Source organism: Plectropomus leopardus, chromosome 20, assembly GCF_008729295.1.
Source record: "Plectropomus leopardus isolate mb chromosome 20, YSFRI_Pleo_2.0, whole genome shotgun sequence".
NCBI classification, from domain to species: domain Eukaryota; kingdom Metazoa; phylum Chordata; class Actinopteri; order Perciformes; family Serranidae; genus Plectropomus; species Plectropomus leopardus.
The window spans coordinates 10,089,273-10,108,682 of NC_056482.1; the positions used below are offsets into that span (position 1 = coordinate 10,089,273).

Sequence of the window (19,410 nt, forward strand, 5' to 3'; positions counted from 1 at the left end):
AATTTATCTTGCATTCATTCAGGTGGAGTCATTGTGTCGCAGTTTCAAAGCCAAAAGAAGCAGGTCTGACATCTATAATAGAGAAAAAAAACATGTAACTGTAACATCATATTTCCAAAAAAATATGTATAATTTGAAGAAACACTGAGAGACAATCCACAAACTGACCTCTCTGAGATATTTGTCTCTGTCCTCTTCTCTCCAGCCGCTGTGCAGTCGAAACAGCCTGTCTGCAGTTTGTGGCATCGTCTGTTTCTGGTTCTTTTGTTGCATCAGGGCCTCCATCAGATGCTCCGTGACCCCGGCAGCTTGTGAGGGCGTGAGGTAGTCACTGTCATGGTGTGTCTCCTGCAGTTCAGGCAGGCTGTCAGTGCTCTTCTTTCCCATTAAATGACCTGGAGAAAAAATTGCAAAGGGATGCATTTACTCCTCTGGAATAAATCTGTTTGTGGTCTAACTATATTTTATTTAAACAACTGCACCATGATAATCTGCCATTAAACTGTGATAAAAATTCATTTAGTAGCTGATATCTCTCTCATAAACAGCTAAGTATGTTCAACTGACTTAATTTAATTTACTGTGTTGTGAAGCTGTCCAGCTGAAGAGAAAAATATAAGCAGTCACATTAAAAGTAATAAATTAATTATCAGAGATGAAACACAAATGAAACATGCAAATTAGTGCAGTAAAATAACGAACACATTAACATTATTTATGTGACCATTTGTTCAAAAGAGCAACTAAGCATGCAGGACAGAGTTCCAAATATGCTTAAATAATAAAATAAATATTTACAGATCCTACGACGTATTTTATAATTTGCTCTAGATACTAGCGCCAAATATGGAGCACATTTACCAAATTAAAAAAGCAAATGCAATATTACATTAAAAATTAAAATGAAATTCTATGTTCTTTTTACATTTTAGGAAAGTGAAGTTTCTCTTACCTACTGCCCAGTGGTTCCCGCGTGGATACATTTTGCCAACAACTGCAGCAGGAGCGTCTGAGCAGTATAACATGCATGGTACTACAGCCAGAATAAGAAAAAGTGGCAACACCGGTCTGCAAATCCACGGAGAGCACGCGCTCACTCCAATCATGTTATCTGAAAAAAATGAAAGCTCTAAACAACGGCGTTTGAATCCTTAATTGCACTTATATGGCGTGGTGTAATTTCAGAAAATCTCCACCATAGCCGATATTGAGTGAACCGATATCGCAGGCGGTGAGAAGCGCTCCAGATGCAGACCTGTTACACTCCTGGTGCCTTTGAAATGACTAATGATCCAAGTTAAATGCTCCTCCTGGCTCAAGCTGTACGTCAGCGGGTGTTTTTAAAAGTACCACGGTGATGATGAGGAAAGTCACAAAGAAAAATGATCATCCATATCCTGTAATTATTTCTATTCGCCATTGTTTGTCCAGAGATTGCAGGGTGATAGCGGGAGGGTTGTCAACGTCATTTCACGATGATGGACTTCTGAGTAATTGCTTGCGTTTTAGTTAGTTTATGTGGGGGAAAAAAGTAATGCATGGATAACTGAATTATAAATATACCTCGGCTTCTTAAAGTAGGCAATCAGGACTAAAACTTATAATGCACAAATTGTTCCTGTCCAATTATTATGACTGAAAAAGCAAGTAACACTATTAATGTTGAAGGATGACATGGAGTAAAATTTTACTACCTAGCCCACTGTTGGGCAGTTTAATCAGCTGCAGTATATCCAATACATATAGCAATACACACATCTTAATGAAAAAAAGTAAGTACAGCTGTCAAATAAATCTGGAGGAAAATGTTTAATATTTCATTCTGTAATTTAGGCTGATAGGTAGTCTTCAAAATACTACAAATGTCTAAATTGCCTACCTTTGCCACTGATTTAGCATTGCATTCATAAGGGACAGTTTAAAAAAAAAATCAAATCAATGCAGCAGAGCTACAGATACAGGCTATAGAGTGGATGTATTTTTTTTAAAAAATATGCTAACCCCGGAAGTTAACATGAATGAATGAAACCTTTATTGCCCCGTAAGGGGCTTTGTCTTGCACCAAGAGCATAAAAACATTAACAACAAAGAGGCTATGATGAAAGGAAGAGGCAGTGGGATTTTTTCCAATGGATTTTGGATCAGTGCAGAAAATAAGCTTTGTGGCAAACAAACGTTTATGACACTTACATGTGTAAGTGTCAATATGTAGTAAGATAATCTTCTCAAAAGAACACCACTTTAACGTTTTTAAAGCCTGACTGCAATTGCCAAAAGTAAACAGCTATCATTGGGCTATAAAAGAACCACATGGTCACATGACTTCAGCATCATAATTACAACGAGACTATAAAGCAATGCTTGCCACGACGTTCTGTAGTCTTATTTTGCCACTTGATAGGAAAAACCTTTTTTAAAACATTTAAATGCGCGGTGCATGGTGGCTCAGTGGATAAAGCAGGCACCCCATGTTTAGAGGCCGTGTCCTTGCGGCCGTGGGTTTGATTCCGCCCTCAGCCCTTTGCTGCATGTTGTCCCCCCTCTCTCTTCCCCTTTCACACTTGTGCTGTCCTATCAATTAAAGGCAAAAACGCCCTAAAAATATTAAAAAAAAAAAAAAAAGAAAAAAAGACATTTAAAAGCTCCAAATTCTCAAGGGGGGTTGTGATGTATTGTACATCTGTGTTCAGTGCTGTCCAGCTGTGACCAGATCACCTGAGACGTATGTCAATATCAGGTCTAAACGATGCAATTGTAGCAGAAACTACTTTTTTTTGTATTTTGCCAGGTTTAATATGTCTGTCTGTTTGTGGACAAATTTTGTCGACACGATACTGTAACAACCCTGCAAAATGCAGCCACGAAACTTGACAGGTGCGGCTGAGATCAAGATGAAGGCCCCGCTGTTTTATGCCCATGGCCCACATTCATTTGAATTTCGCGGATTGCTGTATCACCACTGGAATGATCCCATCGCAACATGATCCTTCATCAAACTTGTAGTTATTAGCCACAACTAACACTGACTCAAGTGACGCTACATAAGGCAGTTGATGAAGCTTTGTGCAGTTCCTTAAAAAGCCACAAAAGACATTATACAGCATTTTTTTCATATGATGATGATGATATGTTTGCTATTCATGGTTAGTACTATACAGTCTGTGTCCTAGAGAACTTTCGGCAAGTCTGAGAAAACAACTCCAAAATTAACAGGTTGATACAATTAACAGAAAATTAGTGTTACAAACTTTACGAGGCAGTGAATTTCTAACAAAGATACAAGTCTACTGCTACTTCCATTTAAAAAGTGAGGGAAACCTGCCGATAACAAGCCAATGAGTCAAAGCGGCATATGATTAAAAAAAAAGTGCTGTGATGTTAATTACTCTGAGACTCCAAAACTATGAAGGCATACCCAACCTGCATGCAACACGAGTTTATTTGTTGTCAGTCTTTTTGTGTCTGTAGAGTTTATCTTTAATTGTGAAGCGCTTTGTGACATTTACTGTGTTGCACACTCACCATGCAGTTTCCTAAACACTGCCTTGTTTTCAAAGCAGAGGAAATGACGCTGAAGTTTAACAAGTCAACAGTGATTGCAAAGGAACACAGGTCATGGACATGATGATGCATATTTTTGCTGTAGACGACACCTGTTGTGCGATCACTTACAAGAATTTGACAATGCAGCATATGCCAGCTTGTTACATGTAGTCCACATCATTTATCAGCACAGTTTATTACAGTATATTTATCCCCCTGGAAAGGTCAACAGTGTGAATTAAGTTGTCCTCAAACACAGTGAGGCGCCTATGCGTGTGCCTGTGTAAAATTCTCATACTTGACTGATCCTTTTCATGGCAGTATTGACAGACAGACTGCTGGAGGATGAGAATGGATGAGGACAGATAAGGAGCCCACGCAGGTACGTAACATTTTGTGCTGAAAAGGTTGGTGGTTTCCTTTGGGTACTGGTAGGTCAAAAGCCCTAAACACATCTCATATTAGATATCAGAGACTATCTCTGACTGGTAATGTATCGTATCTTCATGCAAGGATGACCTTAAAAAAAAACAGGATGAGTCACTAATGGTCAAAGGGCAGTATCAGGTAGTGCCATCTGAAATATTTGTTGGTTTGTTGTTAATGTGAGACGACAAGATCCTGATCATGTACCAAAAAAATATCTTGAGAAATAACTACAAAACCCACAAACATTGAACTAATCATGTTAAGAAAACTGTTTGGAATTCAGTTTTGAAATCATTTATAAACATAAAAGTCTTATTTTATGTTTCATTTAAAACTCGATAAAATTTGATATGATCATACTGGGTACTGTTATTGAAGTGAATTTCCATCTTGCACAGTTTACTGAACAAAACCAAGAAGGGACGGCTTCAAAAATGTCAAACACTGTAGAATAAATGTATGAGCTTGGGTTTGCAGCATACCCAAAAAGGAGCTTTGAGTTAGTCACCCTCTCATTTACACTAAAAGCCACTCATGTATGATGGCCAGAGCTTAGTCACCTGCATGAGAAACCATTGAAACAATACTTTTTAATCATTTTGATGGCAAGCTTCACACTTAAACCAGGTAAATTATTAGCTAGAAAATGTGAATATATGTGACTGACTGTGTCATTCAGCCTTCTGCAAGTATAAGATGTTAATTATAGGTTTTAAATGACGCATTTTGAAAACTAAAGCTAAATGGGTATCCCTTGCTGTGCATGACTTTTAAAGTGGATAATGCTATAGTACAATAACTCTTTAAAACCTTAAAACCATAGTTTACTCTTAACTGCATTTGTTGGGAGTAGAAACAGCAGATGGCACTGTGGGCTGAATTTAGGCAACACTTGTCAATGTTTTTTTTTTTTTAATAAAGAGTCAGGTGTCAATAACTTTCATATTACACACGTTTCATAACAAGTTGTTAAATGCAACAAACACTTAAACTACTGATTTTAAAGAATATTTTTACAATGTATTTATGCTTTACTATAACTTTGATAAAACATTATTATACAGAGTGTAATTAGTCTTCATGTTACGTGTTTCTTCAGATGTCTTTGATGTATTTCATGTGCGAAAAAGTAATAAGTGATCTCATGCTGAAAAGCTCCGTTTTTGAGCTGTAAAAAAAACGCCCTTTTTATTCATTCTTTTCAAATGTCATACGATACATTAAGTGTTCTGACGCTGGTGTCATGGCTGTAATAATACTGGCTTCATGAAAAGAAAAAACAGCCATTTAAGAAAGACCTTTCAGCAAGAAAGTGCCCATTAAAAAGGACAGTTTTCCATTATGAGGTATTTGCTCTTCGTCACAGACTTTGAAATTAGTTCTGGGATTGAACAAAACAATTTGCTTTGCAGTCATATTGTAAAATGACAGAGAGGGAGAGGCAATATACATGCCTTCCAACTCAAAAGATGTCCAGGCCTTTTGTCAGGGCCCTTTAGTGCTGGAACTCCCTTCCTGAGGATCTTGCCTCGTTTCCACCAAGACGTGCAGTTCAGTTCAATTCTGTTTGTTACACAATAGAGTGCCTTTTTTTTTGCATTTGCATTGTTAAAAGTGTGTGGTACCAACAGAATCACTCCATTCTGTCCTGTTTATTTCGTCATCTCTCTGTTACTGAAAGGCGCAGCTAGAAATACTGCAGTCTGTTTATTGGTAAATAGAGAACCGTCCCACTTGCTCTACAAAGACTCAATACACAAACCAGCAACTTGAAATATCCAATCGAATGTGAAAGAAACAGTAAACACATTGTTCTATATCAGAGGAGGAAATACAGCAAGTGACGCAGCTATTACTATCCTAACAACCCCACCTACGTTTAAGAGTACGTTCTGCAGTGGAATTGCTTAACAGGTCAAAGGTTTGGGGGGTTATGGCCCAGATACACCACACCAGCATCAAAGAACCAATGGCAACAAAGGCTTACTGTTGTTTCGCCTCATGTTTTCTGTGTCTCAGCCAAAAAGTTGCACTTGAAGACTCCATAAGTTTACAACCAATGGCTAGCTTGTATGTACCTTCTGCACCTGTGGCTACTGTGGTAGTCTGTATCCATCTTTTAAACAGAGAAACTGAAACAGACAGCACAGATTCCATATGCAAGTTAGCCAGTTAGCACATCGAAAACACAACTTGATGTTGAAAGAACAAATGATATTTACCCTGCACTAGTTAACAATATCACAAACAATTATGATTCTGCTGAAATGCTCAATAGCTGAAAAAATAACTTGCATGGCATTACAATGTTTTTTTTTTTTCAATCTCACACCCTCTTGACATCAGGCATTCGTTGGCTTTCCTTACTTTTTGTTTCTCTTCTCATAAACTGAGCTGAACTTCCATCTAGAGGGAATTCACCAATGACAGGTTCCTCCAGCTTTGGGGAACTGATTAAACATGATGAATCAGCCAAAAAACAGGCAACAAGACCCAACTAGCACCAATGGTGCAGGACACACCGCAAAAAACTGCTGAATGTTCAACACCATTGGCTGAGTGGCGGCCTGGTGTAGCCCTTACATACCACTTCTAAGGGTACTATAGCGAAAGATATTGGTGAAAATGTGGCTTCTGCGGCCTACAGAATCAGTAACATCTGCTGGTCTAGACTGCCCTAAAAGTATCAAATACAATTCTGTTATGCATTATTATGTTACATTTTTCTGCCTTTTCTTTTACTGCTTTTTTCTTGTAAAATTACTGGATTACTGTCTTAATCCTAAAATTCCTTCAAATAAAAAAGTCTGCAGAAATGAAATCACTATGTTTGAACTGCATGACCACAGAGGGATCATAACATGATGTGTTGCATGGTTATATTGCTTCATTTTATGGTCACAAGTCAAAAAGGTCGGGAAACACTGGTTTAAATAGTGCTAAAAGGCAATCGGGAAAATTAGGCCTAAATCTTTGATTTGTACCTTTGACTATAGAGGATATTATGGAAATAATAGTAGGGTCATGAACATGCAAAGGGCTAAATATTTTAGATCTGGACAAATACTGCTACTCTAAATATACCATGACATTTTATGATCACATGATTTAATTATCTGAAGAAAAGAATTATGTTGTGTCTGAATTCTGAATCTGAATTACATATTCCTGCTTCCCTTTAAAGTGCTCTAGCAGCTCCTCTTTGCTGCTTATAGCCGACATAAATGGAGAAAACGTGACGTCATGTGACTATGCCTCTGTTAGGGGTGGGGGAACACAGCAACCTCAGCCTCCTCTACTGCACTGAATCTGTCACACTGTAGAGAGGCAGGAGGCACCATGAGGGCCTTTTATGATATACATGCACAAATCCAGCCGCCTTGCAGTGTATAAAATGCATTTGTGTTGTCTGGTGAATAAATCTGGCATGGTCCTTTGCATAATGAAGACTAATTAGTTTATGCTGCAGCATTCATGGCTGTCAGATATAAGAAGGACGGGTAGCAGGCCATAGAGAGGCAGCCTTACTCAGCAAAGCCTCTCTGCAGTCTCCCAGGTAGGTTATGAAATATTTGATTTGACTGTGCTTTGTTTACTAATCTATCACATAATGTAATACCATCTTTTTACCTTTGTGTTGTTATTCCTGTGTCTCTACATTGCTGTGCTACATGAATAATTGAATCATGCTTGTATTTGCATTTGTGAAACAACATAGGTATGATTAATTAATTCATTATTTTTGCTTTAAAAGATAGAAGAAAAGCAGACAAAAAAAATAATCAAAGTAGTCAATGTGAGATCACGCATTGCTTCATGGTCTCCTGATTTAAAGCCTTAAATTTAGTGTTATTGTTGTCGCTTTTTTGGATCTTTGGAGCCAATAGTGACCCTAAATGACTATACTTGAACAAAAGGGTGGAGCTGGGAAGAAGCGAGGGTGGATTAACTGAGGTCACGTCTAGCCTGTCATTCAAGTCAGCCACACCCTTTAATATTCATAATTTCAGCCTTACTAACATGTGGTGAGTTACATAAAAAAATCACCCCATACCATTGTCATGAATGGGGAAATAAGCTACAAAGACCAAAATCCTTTTTTGTAAAGTCAGGCAATTTAAAACAGGGGTGTATGGGGATTGACTTCCTTTTGCAGCCAGCCTCAGGGGGCCATTCAAGAAACTGCAGTTTTTGGTACTTCCCCTGTTCATTTTCAGCCCCAGAGGCTGCCGCTTGCTTGGGACTTGCTGACCTTGGCATACACAGCATGCAAATGGGAAGCCGGGCCTCAACAGAGGCCTTGGCCGTTTCGACATTATCTTATAAATATGTCATGAAAAACGTGTAGGATCAAGTCCAGTTTACTAGCACAAGCCCACGGCAATCGATCATACAGCTATGCTGGCTGGTATAGGCCTAAAAAGGAACATAGTGTACATATTCAAGCCCTTATTATACTCGTCTCCTGCTCATTTCCTTCTCTTCCTCTCCATCTCCCCCACCTCCCTCTGTCTCCGTCTCCCACTCTCTCTCTTCTTTCTCTGCACCAGCTGCTGCTGCTGCTCCAGAGCCAGAGTGGAGAGTCCCCTCGCCCCCCTGCACAGACAGAGACAAAAGGCCTGATTCGCCTGCTGAACACTGCCCCCTTTCTCCATCCTTCCCTTCATGCACTGCCGTAGTGGTGGTGGAGGTGGTGGTGGTGGAGGTGGCGGGGGCTTCAGGAGAAAACGAGGCCTGGACTGGGACTAAAATCTAGGACTGACCTAGTGAAGGACAGTGGGAAGAGGGGGAGGGGAGGAGGAGGAGGAGGAGGATGGGGGCTGGAGTGGTTGGGGCTGAGTAAAGGCAGGTGCTGAGGCCTCTACAGGAAGACTCTCACAGTGGAAAAAAATCTGACAAGGGTATGCCACATTTACCTCTATATATGCATGAACGTGCATGTTTATGTGTGTCTGTGGTGGCAAATGTGGGCAGGGGTGGGATGTGTTTGTGGAAATCGGGGGTGAAGGGGGTGTATGAATGGCCTGTGTTTGCCAAATGTCAGATTGTGTTGGGTTTTATTTCCTTGTCTCTATATCAGAGTGCTGGGTGTAATGTTGCTGCGGACTGCATAAAAGTTTTAGTTTTCAGTGTGTCTGGGGTGAAAGCAATGGAGGAGAAGCAGGCCAAGGTACCAAACTGAGCTTCCACTGTCTTTATGGCTTTTTAAATTTACCTCTTCCTTTGAATGTGTCAAGTTGAAAATCAGTTGCTGTTGTTTTCATCACAATTTTTCATGTCATTTTGTATGATTTTTCTCATTTTCTTTTTTTATCTTTTTGTGCTTTTTTTGCGGCCTAATTTTCCAGCAGTGCAAACAACCTCAGTAGTGATTCTCCTTTAACCATGCCATCATGTGTTTATAAAATATTGTGGGGTTTTTTTTTTCACTAAATCTATGGATATACATGTAATTTGGTGAAAAATGTTGCAGTGTTTGCTGGGAGGTGGGCACACTGCTTCTGTCTGTGTGTTTCTAAGGCCGTATTGCAGCACAGGGCTTTATGCTGGGTGACCGGAACCAGATGAAACCGGTTTGAGGCAGACGGAGGGGCTGACAGGAACAATGCCGTCCCTGTGCTCCACTGAGGGATAGAGATAGCCCCGGCTACTCCATGGCAGCCCTTCACAGCTCAGCTTCTGGCTATCATGGCACAGGCAGAGACCCTGCTGCTGCTGCTGCTCGCTGGATGTCGGCGTGCTATGCAGCACGGCTCAGAGCAAGGGGGGCAGGGAGCTTTAGGAAGGGACGAGGGCAGGGCGACGTGGCTGGCTGGGAGTCTGTGAATCTGCAGCCTGGAAATCTCACATACACACACATGCAAGAGCCTGATCTATCTGTCTGTTTGTATGTCTGTGTGCTGCTAGTGGTGCAGAGAATGACTAAGGAGGATCCTTACCCAGGACCACCACCACTCACCAGATCCCTGGATGTAACCTGACCCTGTATTCTGGGCCTTTGCATGGTTGGGGAAGAAACAGGACTTTTTTTTTCTCCTCCAGGCAGGGTGGGGTGGATGGCGTTTTGTGGGTTAGAAGTGTTGTGACTGTGTTTGTTGCAGGATGGAAGGATGGAAGGAAAGAAGGTTTGGCTAGTGGCTGGAGAGGGACGGAGGCGAGAGGGTGAGGAGTGGCTGATTCACTTGCATGTTTCCACCATTTTTTTTTTTTTTACATTCACTTTACTGAGATTGTAGTTTAACACAGTGTGTGAATTTCAGGTGGTAAATATGCATGAGCATTAAAGAGCTGTTGTTGAGAGGGGCTCTGAGTTGTGTATTTTTCATATGTGTCTGTACTTAACCTTCATTTACTCTCTACGTCAGGCTGCTTTGGCTGTCATGGCTGTGACTAGCTGTTCTTTCCACCAGGCCTTTTCTCTCTCTGCTGCAGCTTCACACAGCTCAGCAGCCATTTTTCCCTCACTGCATTTCTCTCCTGCCCTCTCCCTCTATAGCATTTCTCCCTTTCTCGCTGTCATTTTATTTATGTTTACCTCATTATTACAACTATCCCATCATCTAGATTGAATTGTTGCTTTTTGAAACACCAAACATTAGGCTGAAAAAATGGGTCTGTCTAAGTGTGTGCACATGTGTTTGACCATGCATATTTGGATCAGAGAGCACTATGGTTTCACTGCATGTACAATAAAAGCAGAGCAGCTCCATGGCGGTGTCTTTTGTCCCCAGCACCAATAATGCATACAGACACGGTGGATTTAAATCCCATAATTTCTTATTTGCAGCACTCCCTATAAAAGAATAAATTCTGGTTTGTTTCTGAAGAGTTAAGCTTGTGATGTTTGATAAAATGGCTATGGTATGAGACATTTTGCTCAAAGAATTCATCAAGGAAAACTATAAAAAACTGTTTCTGATAAATAAACATGTTGTGTGTGACCATCTTTAGAACTTCTCCATATCACTTTATCAAGGGCCTTCCCCTATGATCATGTTCATATTTTCACTATATATTTCATTTAACTTAAGTATTAAGATGCTTTATCCATCCCCAAAATCACCGGAAAAGTGCCAGCAGTGAAAGAATTATTAGTAATATTATATTACATTGATTACTTGGACCAGATCCATCATCCTCCTGGTTGTATATAAAAAAAAATATACATTCAAAACTGTGGCAAGGAAGCAAAATTGTTTGCTTACTGGTATATACTTGTCTGTCTTACCATTTAATTTGTTTAGTTATAGCAATAGTGACCATGTAGTGATTGAAGAGGAAAATGTTTTGCTAAGTACCGACATTTAATGTCATCGAAATGTCACGTCTACCCCCTGTGTGGACCAGCAAGTGGTTCCCTGGTGTTTCTCTCTGACAACTGAGTTAAGAATGAATACGGCATAATAAGAGCTAATGGTATGACTGACAATTTATTTTATTTTAATTTTTTTTTCAGAATAGTTTTGCATCAGTGTGATTCACAGATTGCAGGAAAGAACACTAAACTCAGTTTGCTAATGCATAAATTAAACATCGAGCACAAGAAAGCAACGACAAGCCTAAAACATGGTTAACATGGTATTTCCTACACTATACTATGTGGCACCATAGTGCACCATATGACTATGAAAATGAATATGAAACATATTTGTATGCTTGGACTGAAATCCACCACAAGTCATACTGTAATTCACATAATAAAGGCACACATGAAAATGGACAGTTCGAAAACTACCCAATATCATGGTAGTCCGTGACTTCTTCCCTAATAACAAAGAATAAGAAAATATGCAAATATCCCAAAGCTATAGATCTGTATTATATCACGCTATTAATCAAAAATGAATTTCTGACACAGAAACATACAGTATGTATAGGATTTTTCCCAAAAACATTAAACAAAAGACAACGTTCATGAGTTCAAGTAATGCCATTGTTTGTAATATAACATACACTTTAGACATATTTCAACTATAAGATGCATGCTTGTAACCAGAGCAGATATATATTTTCCTTCAAATTATTCTGCTTTCAATATGAATGGCCTAATTATTTCCAATCACCATGAAAAGGCGTCATCTGGGACTAATGATAGACTTAGAATGATGTTACAGTTGTCTATATAGCCATCCATGATGATTATTGAGAAAATTCATGTCTCCAAAATGTGAACCTTTCCAGTATGGAAACTTTGATCTATGGATATTATTGGATACTACTAAAACCAAAATATCAGCTTCGCACACAAGACATTTCATAAACTCATAAGCAGATGGCCATGAAATTGATTGTAAACATTCAACACCACATCACAAGAGACCACTGTATTAGCACTGTGTTGATCTTTGATCTGCTATGCTGATTTATGGTAGATAGAAATAAGTAAGACCATTTTTGTCCTGTTACTATCTCATACAAGACAGTATGTAGCAGCAACAATAAAAAGATGATTTTATGAAATTCTGTTGTTCTGTTACAACATTACTCATATATTCATTACTCGTATTACTCATCAAGTAATACACAGACACTGTGAAGACTGTCTTTGAAAATTATGATGTCTTATTACATGTTGAAGAACTCATCGTATCATTAGATATTTTTAAGTTAACATGGTATGTCATCTGTGTTCCCCAGGTGATCTCCTCATCAGAACAGGAGCAGGACCATGGGAGATATGAAGACGCCAGACTTCGATGATCTGCTGGCGGCCTTCGACATCCCTGACATGGTGGATCCCAAAGCCGCTATTGAATCTGGCCCCCATGATGACCATGACGGACAGCTCAAGCAACCCACTGGTGGTGTGACTACCAATGAAGACGAGGCCCACAACACTTCAACAGGACATGACGTTGGAGTTAGTGTTATTGTCAAAAATATCAGAAACACGGACACAAGCGAGCATGGTGGATCCGTATCAGAGAAGGAAGGACATTTTCATCCCCAGTCCCATTCTGTTGCCATTGGTAATGGACTTCATAATGGCTTTTTGCCAGGTACTCATACCAAGAATGGATGGAAAGCTCCCAGGGAGGAAGGACAGTCAGACAACCAATCATCGACTTTCAATCAGTTCAGCCCCATTTCAAGTGCTGAAGAGTTTGATGATGATAAAATTGAGGTAGATGATCCAATGGACAAGCAGGAAGGTCAGTCACTTTTTAGGTCCACTAAGAACGAGGAGCATAAATCTCAATCTCCTATATCAGTGGACAATGATCCAAACAAGAACACCAATTGCACTCTGGGAGGATCTAAGTCTACCGAGCCCCCTCAATCAAGTTTATCTGAGGGAAGTCTGAAGGAAACTGTTCTCAAGTCTCAAGATCAGGAGTGCAGTGATGTTGAAGGAGCAACCAGGATTGTTAATGTATCCAGTATGTCTCAAGTCAAAGCCAAGTCCTCTGCAAAACTATCATCTTGTATAGCAGCCATAGCAGCCCTCAGTGCCAAAAAGGCTAATGCTACAGACTTGGGTGTTTTGGATTCCCCTACAACACAGAAAGAATCCAACCTGACCAATAAAAACCCCAGAGCTCCAGAGAAGTCACAAGAACAGGAGTCTGCCCTGGAGTTTGCAAAGAGGTTGTTAACACGACAACCAGACAGCCCCTCCAGTGTCATCAGTGAGGGTAGCAGCAAAGATTCCCCTGACTCAAGCACAGACACCCCAGTCATCCCAAAAGTCAGGATCAAAACAATCAAGACATCATCTGGCCAGATCAGGCGCACCGTCACCCGAGTTGTACCAGAGTTTGATCCTGATGGTCTGAAAAAAGGGGAGAACAGTTTGTCTGTCATGGCAACCACCAGTGCAATTTTCTCATCTCCCACAAGGCCCTCTTTGCCAACTACAGTACTAGCCACCACCGGAGGCCCTTCAATTGAAATAACAAAGCAAATGACCATTAAACCTGTGGCCACAGCTTTCCTGCCGGTCTCGGCAGTCAAGACAGCTGGTTCCCAAGTCATCAATCTGAAGCTAGCTAACAACACCACAGTAAAGGCAACTGTCATCCCTGCTGCGTCAGTGCAAAGTGCCAGCAGCGCCATCTTGAAAGCTGCAAATGCCATCCAGCAACAGACCGTCATGGTACCTGCCTCCAGTCTGGCTAATGCGAAACTTGTGCCAAAGACAGTCCATCTTAGTAACCTAAACCTTCTGCCTCAAGCTGTATCCTCTGCTGTCTGTGACCTACAACAGGCCCTGTCCTCCTCTAAACAATCACAGCAAGTCAAACAGCAGACGATTCTCGCTGGCCGAGCCTCAAAGAAAGTCTCTAGGATTCAAGTGTTGACCAACTCTCAAAGTTCTGTAGTGGACGCCTTCAATAAAGTCCTGAGTAGCATTAATCCTGTCCCTGTGTACATCCCAAATCTCTCTCCACCAACTTCAGCTTGTATCTCATTACCCTCACGTGGCTACAAGTGCCTGGAGTGCGGAGACTCATTTGCTCTTGAGAGGAGCCTGACACATCACTATGAACGTCGCAGTGTGCGGATCGAGGTCACCTGCAACCACTGTGCCAAAAGCCTAGTGTTCTACAACAAATGCAGCCTCTTGTCTCATGCCAGAGGCCACAAGGACAAAGGTGTTGTCATGCAGTGCTCACATCTAATTCTGAAACCCATCCCTGCAGATCAGATGATAACCACATCACCTTCACCAGGCCCACCTAACATTACTGGCACCACCTCCCCATCCCAAGCACAGGCACCCACTAGTCAAATCACTGGGAGGGTTGCTGGTGGAGGGTCCCAAAGTACAGTGATTTCAGCTTCATGCAGTTCCCCCCTTGTTGCAGCCATGCCCTTGGAGGATGATGCATCGAAGCTCTGCAGACACAGCCTAAAGTGCTCTGAGTGTAACGAAATGTTCCCAGATGACAGCTCGCTAGCTATGCACTACCAACAAGCACCGGAGTCCAGTGCACAGGTGTGTAATGTGTGAACTGCTACATAATATGGTGTAATTTAGTTTGTCTGCCTTTTAGTGGTAGGAGAGACTATTTCGGGGAAGCTCTCATTCCCATTTATTTTTCTCATTGACAATGTTATGTGACTCACAGTTCTTGAACACAATGGATCCACTTAAAACATGAAATAACTGTATCTTTTATGATAACACATATATTCTGGTTTGAATAATCCAGTTCTATGTAAAAAAAACAACACAATTTATGTTTTTCTTTATCTACTCTTTTTAGAAAATATGCACCATCTGCCAAATGCTTCTCCCGAATCAGTGCAGCTTTCTGTCACACCAGCGAATCCACCAGCACAAGTCTCCTTACATCTGCCCTGAGTGTGGCGCCAGCTGCCGCTCTGTCCACTTCCAATCACATGTCACAAAGAACTGCCTGCATTATACCCGAAGAGTTGGCTACCGGTCAGTCTACCTTAACTACAATCATAACATTATTAGTTTGCCTTTTAGTCTTACTTTACTCTTGTGCTGCTGCTTATATTCAACTTCAATTTTCAAATCTTCTCTGTCTGGCTGTACTCAGACTTAAGTGTCTCTTGTTCTTTTTTTGTCAAAGGACCACTTACAATGACATTTATTATTACAGTAATTAAGTACATTTCGTTTGCCTCAGCTTGACAATCCCATATAACTTGAAATGACATTATTAGAAAAAAATGGACAGTGAGAATTTTACGTGGATTCACCCAAGGTACAAGCCATTAAAACTGACCAGTTATGGCTCCATTATTAGTCAGACTTGTAAAAAAAACTGAATGAACATCTTGTGTCCTTGGAGTTAAAATCTGCAATATTGTATGTGCATTCTGTCAGAAAATTATATTTTTATGGCAAGTTGGTTATTCGGTTTCTTGCAGAGAGCTGGATGAGAAGATTAACACCACTCTCAGTAGGTGGTTATTTCAGCTTAGTTTAGCATAATAGCTTGCCTTGATATTTAATGGGTGGAGGTTTCCGTGCAACTTTACTTCAAAAGTACACAAAGAAGGAAAATTAGTCTAAAGAAGTAAAAAAAAATACAGCAATACTTGTTATATACAGAACAACTTTTCTTGTAAAAACAATGCATTTCAGCTTGTGATCAAATGTTATGCTGTTGTCCTTCCATGATAAGTAAGTTTCAGAGTCGCAGAAGGCTACAGGCCTGTTTGTTATTCTGCAAGCTTTGCTGGTGTTTTGATATTTTATGTACAGAGTGGTATCATTCATCTAATCTAACTCGTATTAAAAAAGTGACTATTTTAATGTTTTAATTTAGAAAAACACCAAAGTGCCTCTGTCCAAGGAAAGAGTTGAACTGGCTTTCATTTTTAATCTTACTTAAAGCTAACTTTTGCAAACTCTTACTGCTTTTCCCTCCAGCTGTATCCACTGCAGTGTGATCTTCGCTGATGTTGCAACTGTAAAATCCCACATCCAGAGTTCTCACTGTGAGACCTTCTTTAAATGTCCTCTCTGCCCCATGGCCTTCAAGTCTGCGCCTGGAACGCACTCTCACGTGAACACACAGCATCCAGGAATGAAGGCAGGAGAGCCCAAGTAGGTCAAAAACACTGTGGTACTTATTTATACAAAAAGCTAATTTAAATGAACTGTTTTTTAATGTATTATTCTGTCAAAGACAAAATTAAGCAAAGCACTTTCCCTTCCAGTTGTACCTTTTGACGCACACAACATTTAATTTAATGCAAAATTAAATTTAATATATCCATATTTATTTAAAAAATAGTGTTCAGTACACACACACAAGACCATAGCTTTTTCTATAAAGAATTATCAACACACACCTACACACACTTTCTTTCACAATGACACACACCAATGTAACCTAAGACCCACGGCCAATTCATTCTTCAAAGGAAAATCATCCTCGCTGCTTCATCAGTAGCAGGATTTGTGGGTTTTAGACATAGTGGCTTAACTTGGGTTTGTTTTTTCCACATGGCAACCTTTCACTGACTTACTACCCACCATCAGCACTACTGATGACTCAGGTGCTCAGGACCAGGTGTTCTTGTACCATTGCATGGGTTTGACCACAACTGTGTTTTAAGCATAAAGCTAAACAGATAATCAATGTAAAAGAATATGGAAAGTACTTAACTATCCCTTTCAGCATGTTTAATAATTTGATCATATCGCAAACTTATCTAAAAGTAATCTAACCTAAAAGGTTTACTTGGAAAAACAGATAGAAAGTGCAAGTGCATACAACTACAACTGACTACAACTTCATTTTAAACACAATATTTACAAAAGTGCCATTCTTTTTCATTAATATGTATGTTTTCAGTGACTTTACAGTGGGTTTTTAAGGGTGTTTTGTGTTCTGTCTTTCAGGATGATCTACAAGTGTTCCATGTGTGATACAGTGTTCACTTTGCAGTCACTGCTCTATACGCACTTCGACCAGCACATCGTCAATCACAAAGTTTCAGTGTTCAAATGCCCCGACTGCTCCATGCACTACGCACAGAAACAGCTCATGTTGGACCATATCAAGGTGGGCATAAGAAGCAGTTATGTTATTTTAAGATTATGCTTATGTATGAGTCTTTTTTTTAAACTTCTAATTAACTGTGAAATCAAACTTTAAGTTCTGAGTTCATAGGTATGTGTGACACATCTATCTAACATCTTTTTAAATGTTCAAGACCAATTTTATGAGTACAACTTGTAAGTTTAGTCTATATGCAATTCAGTGCTTTATACTTTTTAGTTTATAATTCAATCTGCGTGTGTGGATGCTTTCCAGGCCATCCATGGAACCCTGAAGACCATCGAGGGTCCACCTAACTTGGGCATCAACCTCCCTCTCAGCACCAAACCCACTAACTCTAACAGTACCAACAGCAGCAGCCCCAGTAATAATAACAACAGCAATAGCAAAGATGGAGGAAATGTCAATGGTCAAGACAAGGGAGAAAAGAAGCCCTCGCCTACACCCCTAAAGAAAACACACAGCAGCGGCTCAGCGGACCTCAAGACCCCTCCTGGCTCAGGATACACATGTGGAGACTGCGGTACTCTCTTCAGCTCAAGGGAGGTCTTTTTGGCTCACATGAGGCGTGAACATGGCAAGGTAAATGTTTAAAATCATTCTCATTAGTTTATAATTGGTCTCACTGTTTTTTTTAGATTCTGCTGAGAGTTTGTGAGAGAACATGCATTAAGAAAATTTAGAGAGCTGAGGCAGTAAAGCCCTACAGCTGTGGAGAAGATATTAAGATCCTTTACTTACTTTGACTATTGATGAATCTGTGGATTATTTTCTTGATTAATCAATTGATGTGTGAAACAAAGTGAACAAAGAAAAACACTGACATTGCTTATTTTGTCCAACTACTCAACAGACTAATACAAATAATTAATGATTAAGATAATTGAAATAATTACAGGAACGTTTCTCAATTAATTTTCTGACAGTCAACTTAAGGATTTATCAATTAATCTTTTCATCTTAAATTGTATATACTGTTGCACAGTTTAACGTATAACAAAGCATCATATTTCATGAACTCTGCACAAGTTTGAACAAAAACTCTTTTTTAATTTTTAAGTAACTTGTACCTATAAAACAGTAAAATGCTAGTCGAGTAAGAAGTACAATATTTACCTTTGGAAAGCAGTGATGTAAGTAGGTAAGTAAGTATCTTAAATTTGTACTTAATTTGTACTTAAACCTTTGAAAACTGTTTTGACATCAGTTTTCTTGTGCTGCATCCAGACCCTTTGAAACCCGAGCGAATTGGTTTCAAAAACATGGGAAAAAAGGTAATGACCAACCTGGCAAGATAATAATAAAAGGGGAAAAGAAAATTACCTTAAAATTAGAAAAAAAGAGGGGAGAACTATTAGAAAATTATTCAAAAAATATCCAGAAAACTGTGTTTAATACTACAGAAAAAAATATATAATAAAATATATAAAAGAAATACATACTTTCATTTATTTACAGGGCTTTTAAAGGTCTTTTTCTTGTTTGTTTGTTTTTTGGGGGGGTTCTCGCTTATTTTTAGGTAGTTGTCTTGTGATTTTTTTTTACAAATTTTTTGCTAATTTCTTGACCTTGTCTTGTTAAGTTGCTTATTGCTTATGTTTTTGAGAGAAATCAAACTAATTTGCTCAGGTTTCAAAGGGTTAATAGTAATTGAGTAAATTGTCCTAGTTACATTCCACCACAAGAGTAGAAACATGATCTGTAACTGCTATGATTTTAAAAAATATCACGCATCCTCCTGACATTGCAGATACTGAAGAAACACCCCTGTCGACAGTGCGACAAGTCGTTCAGCTCCTCCCACAGCCTTTGCCGACACAATCGTCTTAAACACAAAGGAATGCGAAAGGTCTACACCTGCCCGTGAGTACACACACACCCACTATGTTTTTGACAACAAGTCCTCCAGATACAACATCAGGATACATTATTGGTCCAACAACTACAC

The 19,410-nt window shown here is 39.7% G+C and overlaps 2 protein-coding genes across 3 annotated transcripts in view; one reads left to right on the plus strand and one right to left on the minus strand.

Annotated features, from left to right (window-relative positions):
• The window catches only part of LOC121959627 (gastrin-releasing peptide), a 27,523-nt gene continuing 8,113 nt past the window's right edge, over positions 1 to 19,410 (minus strand). Inside the window, exons 2-4 of the mRNA XM_042509042.1 lie at positions 953 to 1,111; positions 169 to 395; positions 1 to 72 (exon numbers count right to left, since the gene is read on the minus strand). Coding sequence (XP_042364976.1) covers positions 19 to 72; positions 169 to 395; positions 953 to 1,106 — 435 coding nt within the window. The 5' untranslated portion in view covers positions 1,107 to 1,111 and the 3' untranslated portion in view covers positions 1 to 18. The remainder of the gene's footprint in view (positions 73 to 168; positions 396 to 952; positions 1,112 to 19,410) is intronic.
• The window catches only part of znf532 (zinc finger protein 532), a 12,399-nt gene continuing 1,799 nt past the window's right edge, over positions 8,811 to 19,410 (plus strand). Inside the window, exons 1-7 of one of the 2 annotated variants that reach the window (XM_042509038.1) lie at positions 8,811 to 8,873; positions 12,610 to 14,911; positions 15,183 to 15,364; positions 16,325 to 16,501; positions 17,303 to 17,465; positions 17,718 to 18,044; positions 19,213 to 19,325. In XM_042509038.1, the coding sequence (XP_042364972.1) occupies positions 12,641 to 14,911; positions 15,183 to 15,364; positions 16,325 to 16,501; positions 17,303 to 17,465; positions 17,718 to 18,044; positions 19,213 to 19,325 (3,233 nt within the window). In that variant the 5' untranslated portion in view covers positions 8,811 to 8,873; positions 12,610 to 12,640. Of the gene's footprint in view, positions 8,874 to 10,065; positions 10,135 to 12,609; positions 14,912 to 15,182; positions 15,365 to 16,324; positions 16,502 to 17,302; positions 17,466 to 17,717; positions 18,045 to 19,212; positions 19,326 to 19,410 lie in introns of those variants that run through there. The other variant, XM_042509037.1, reaches the window with a different exon arrangement.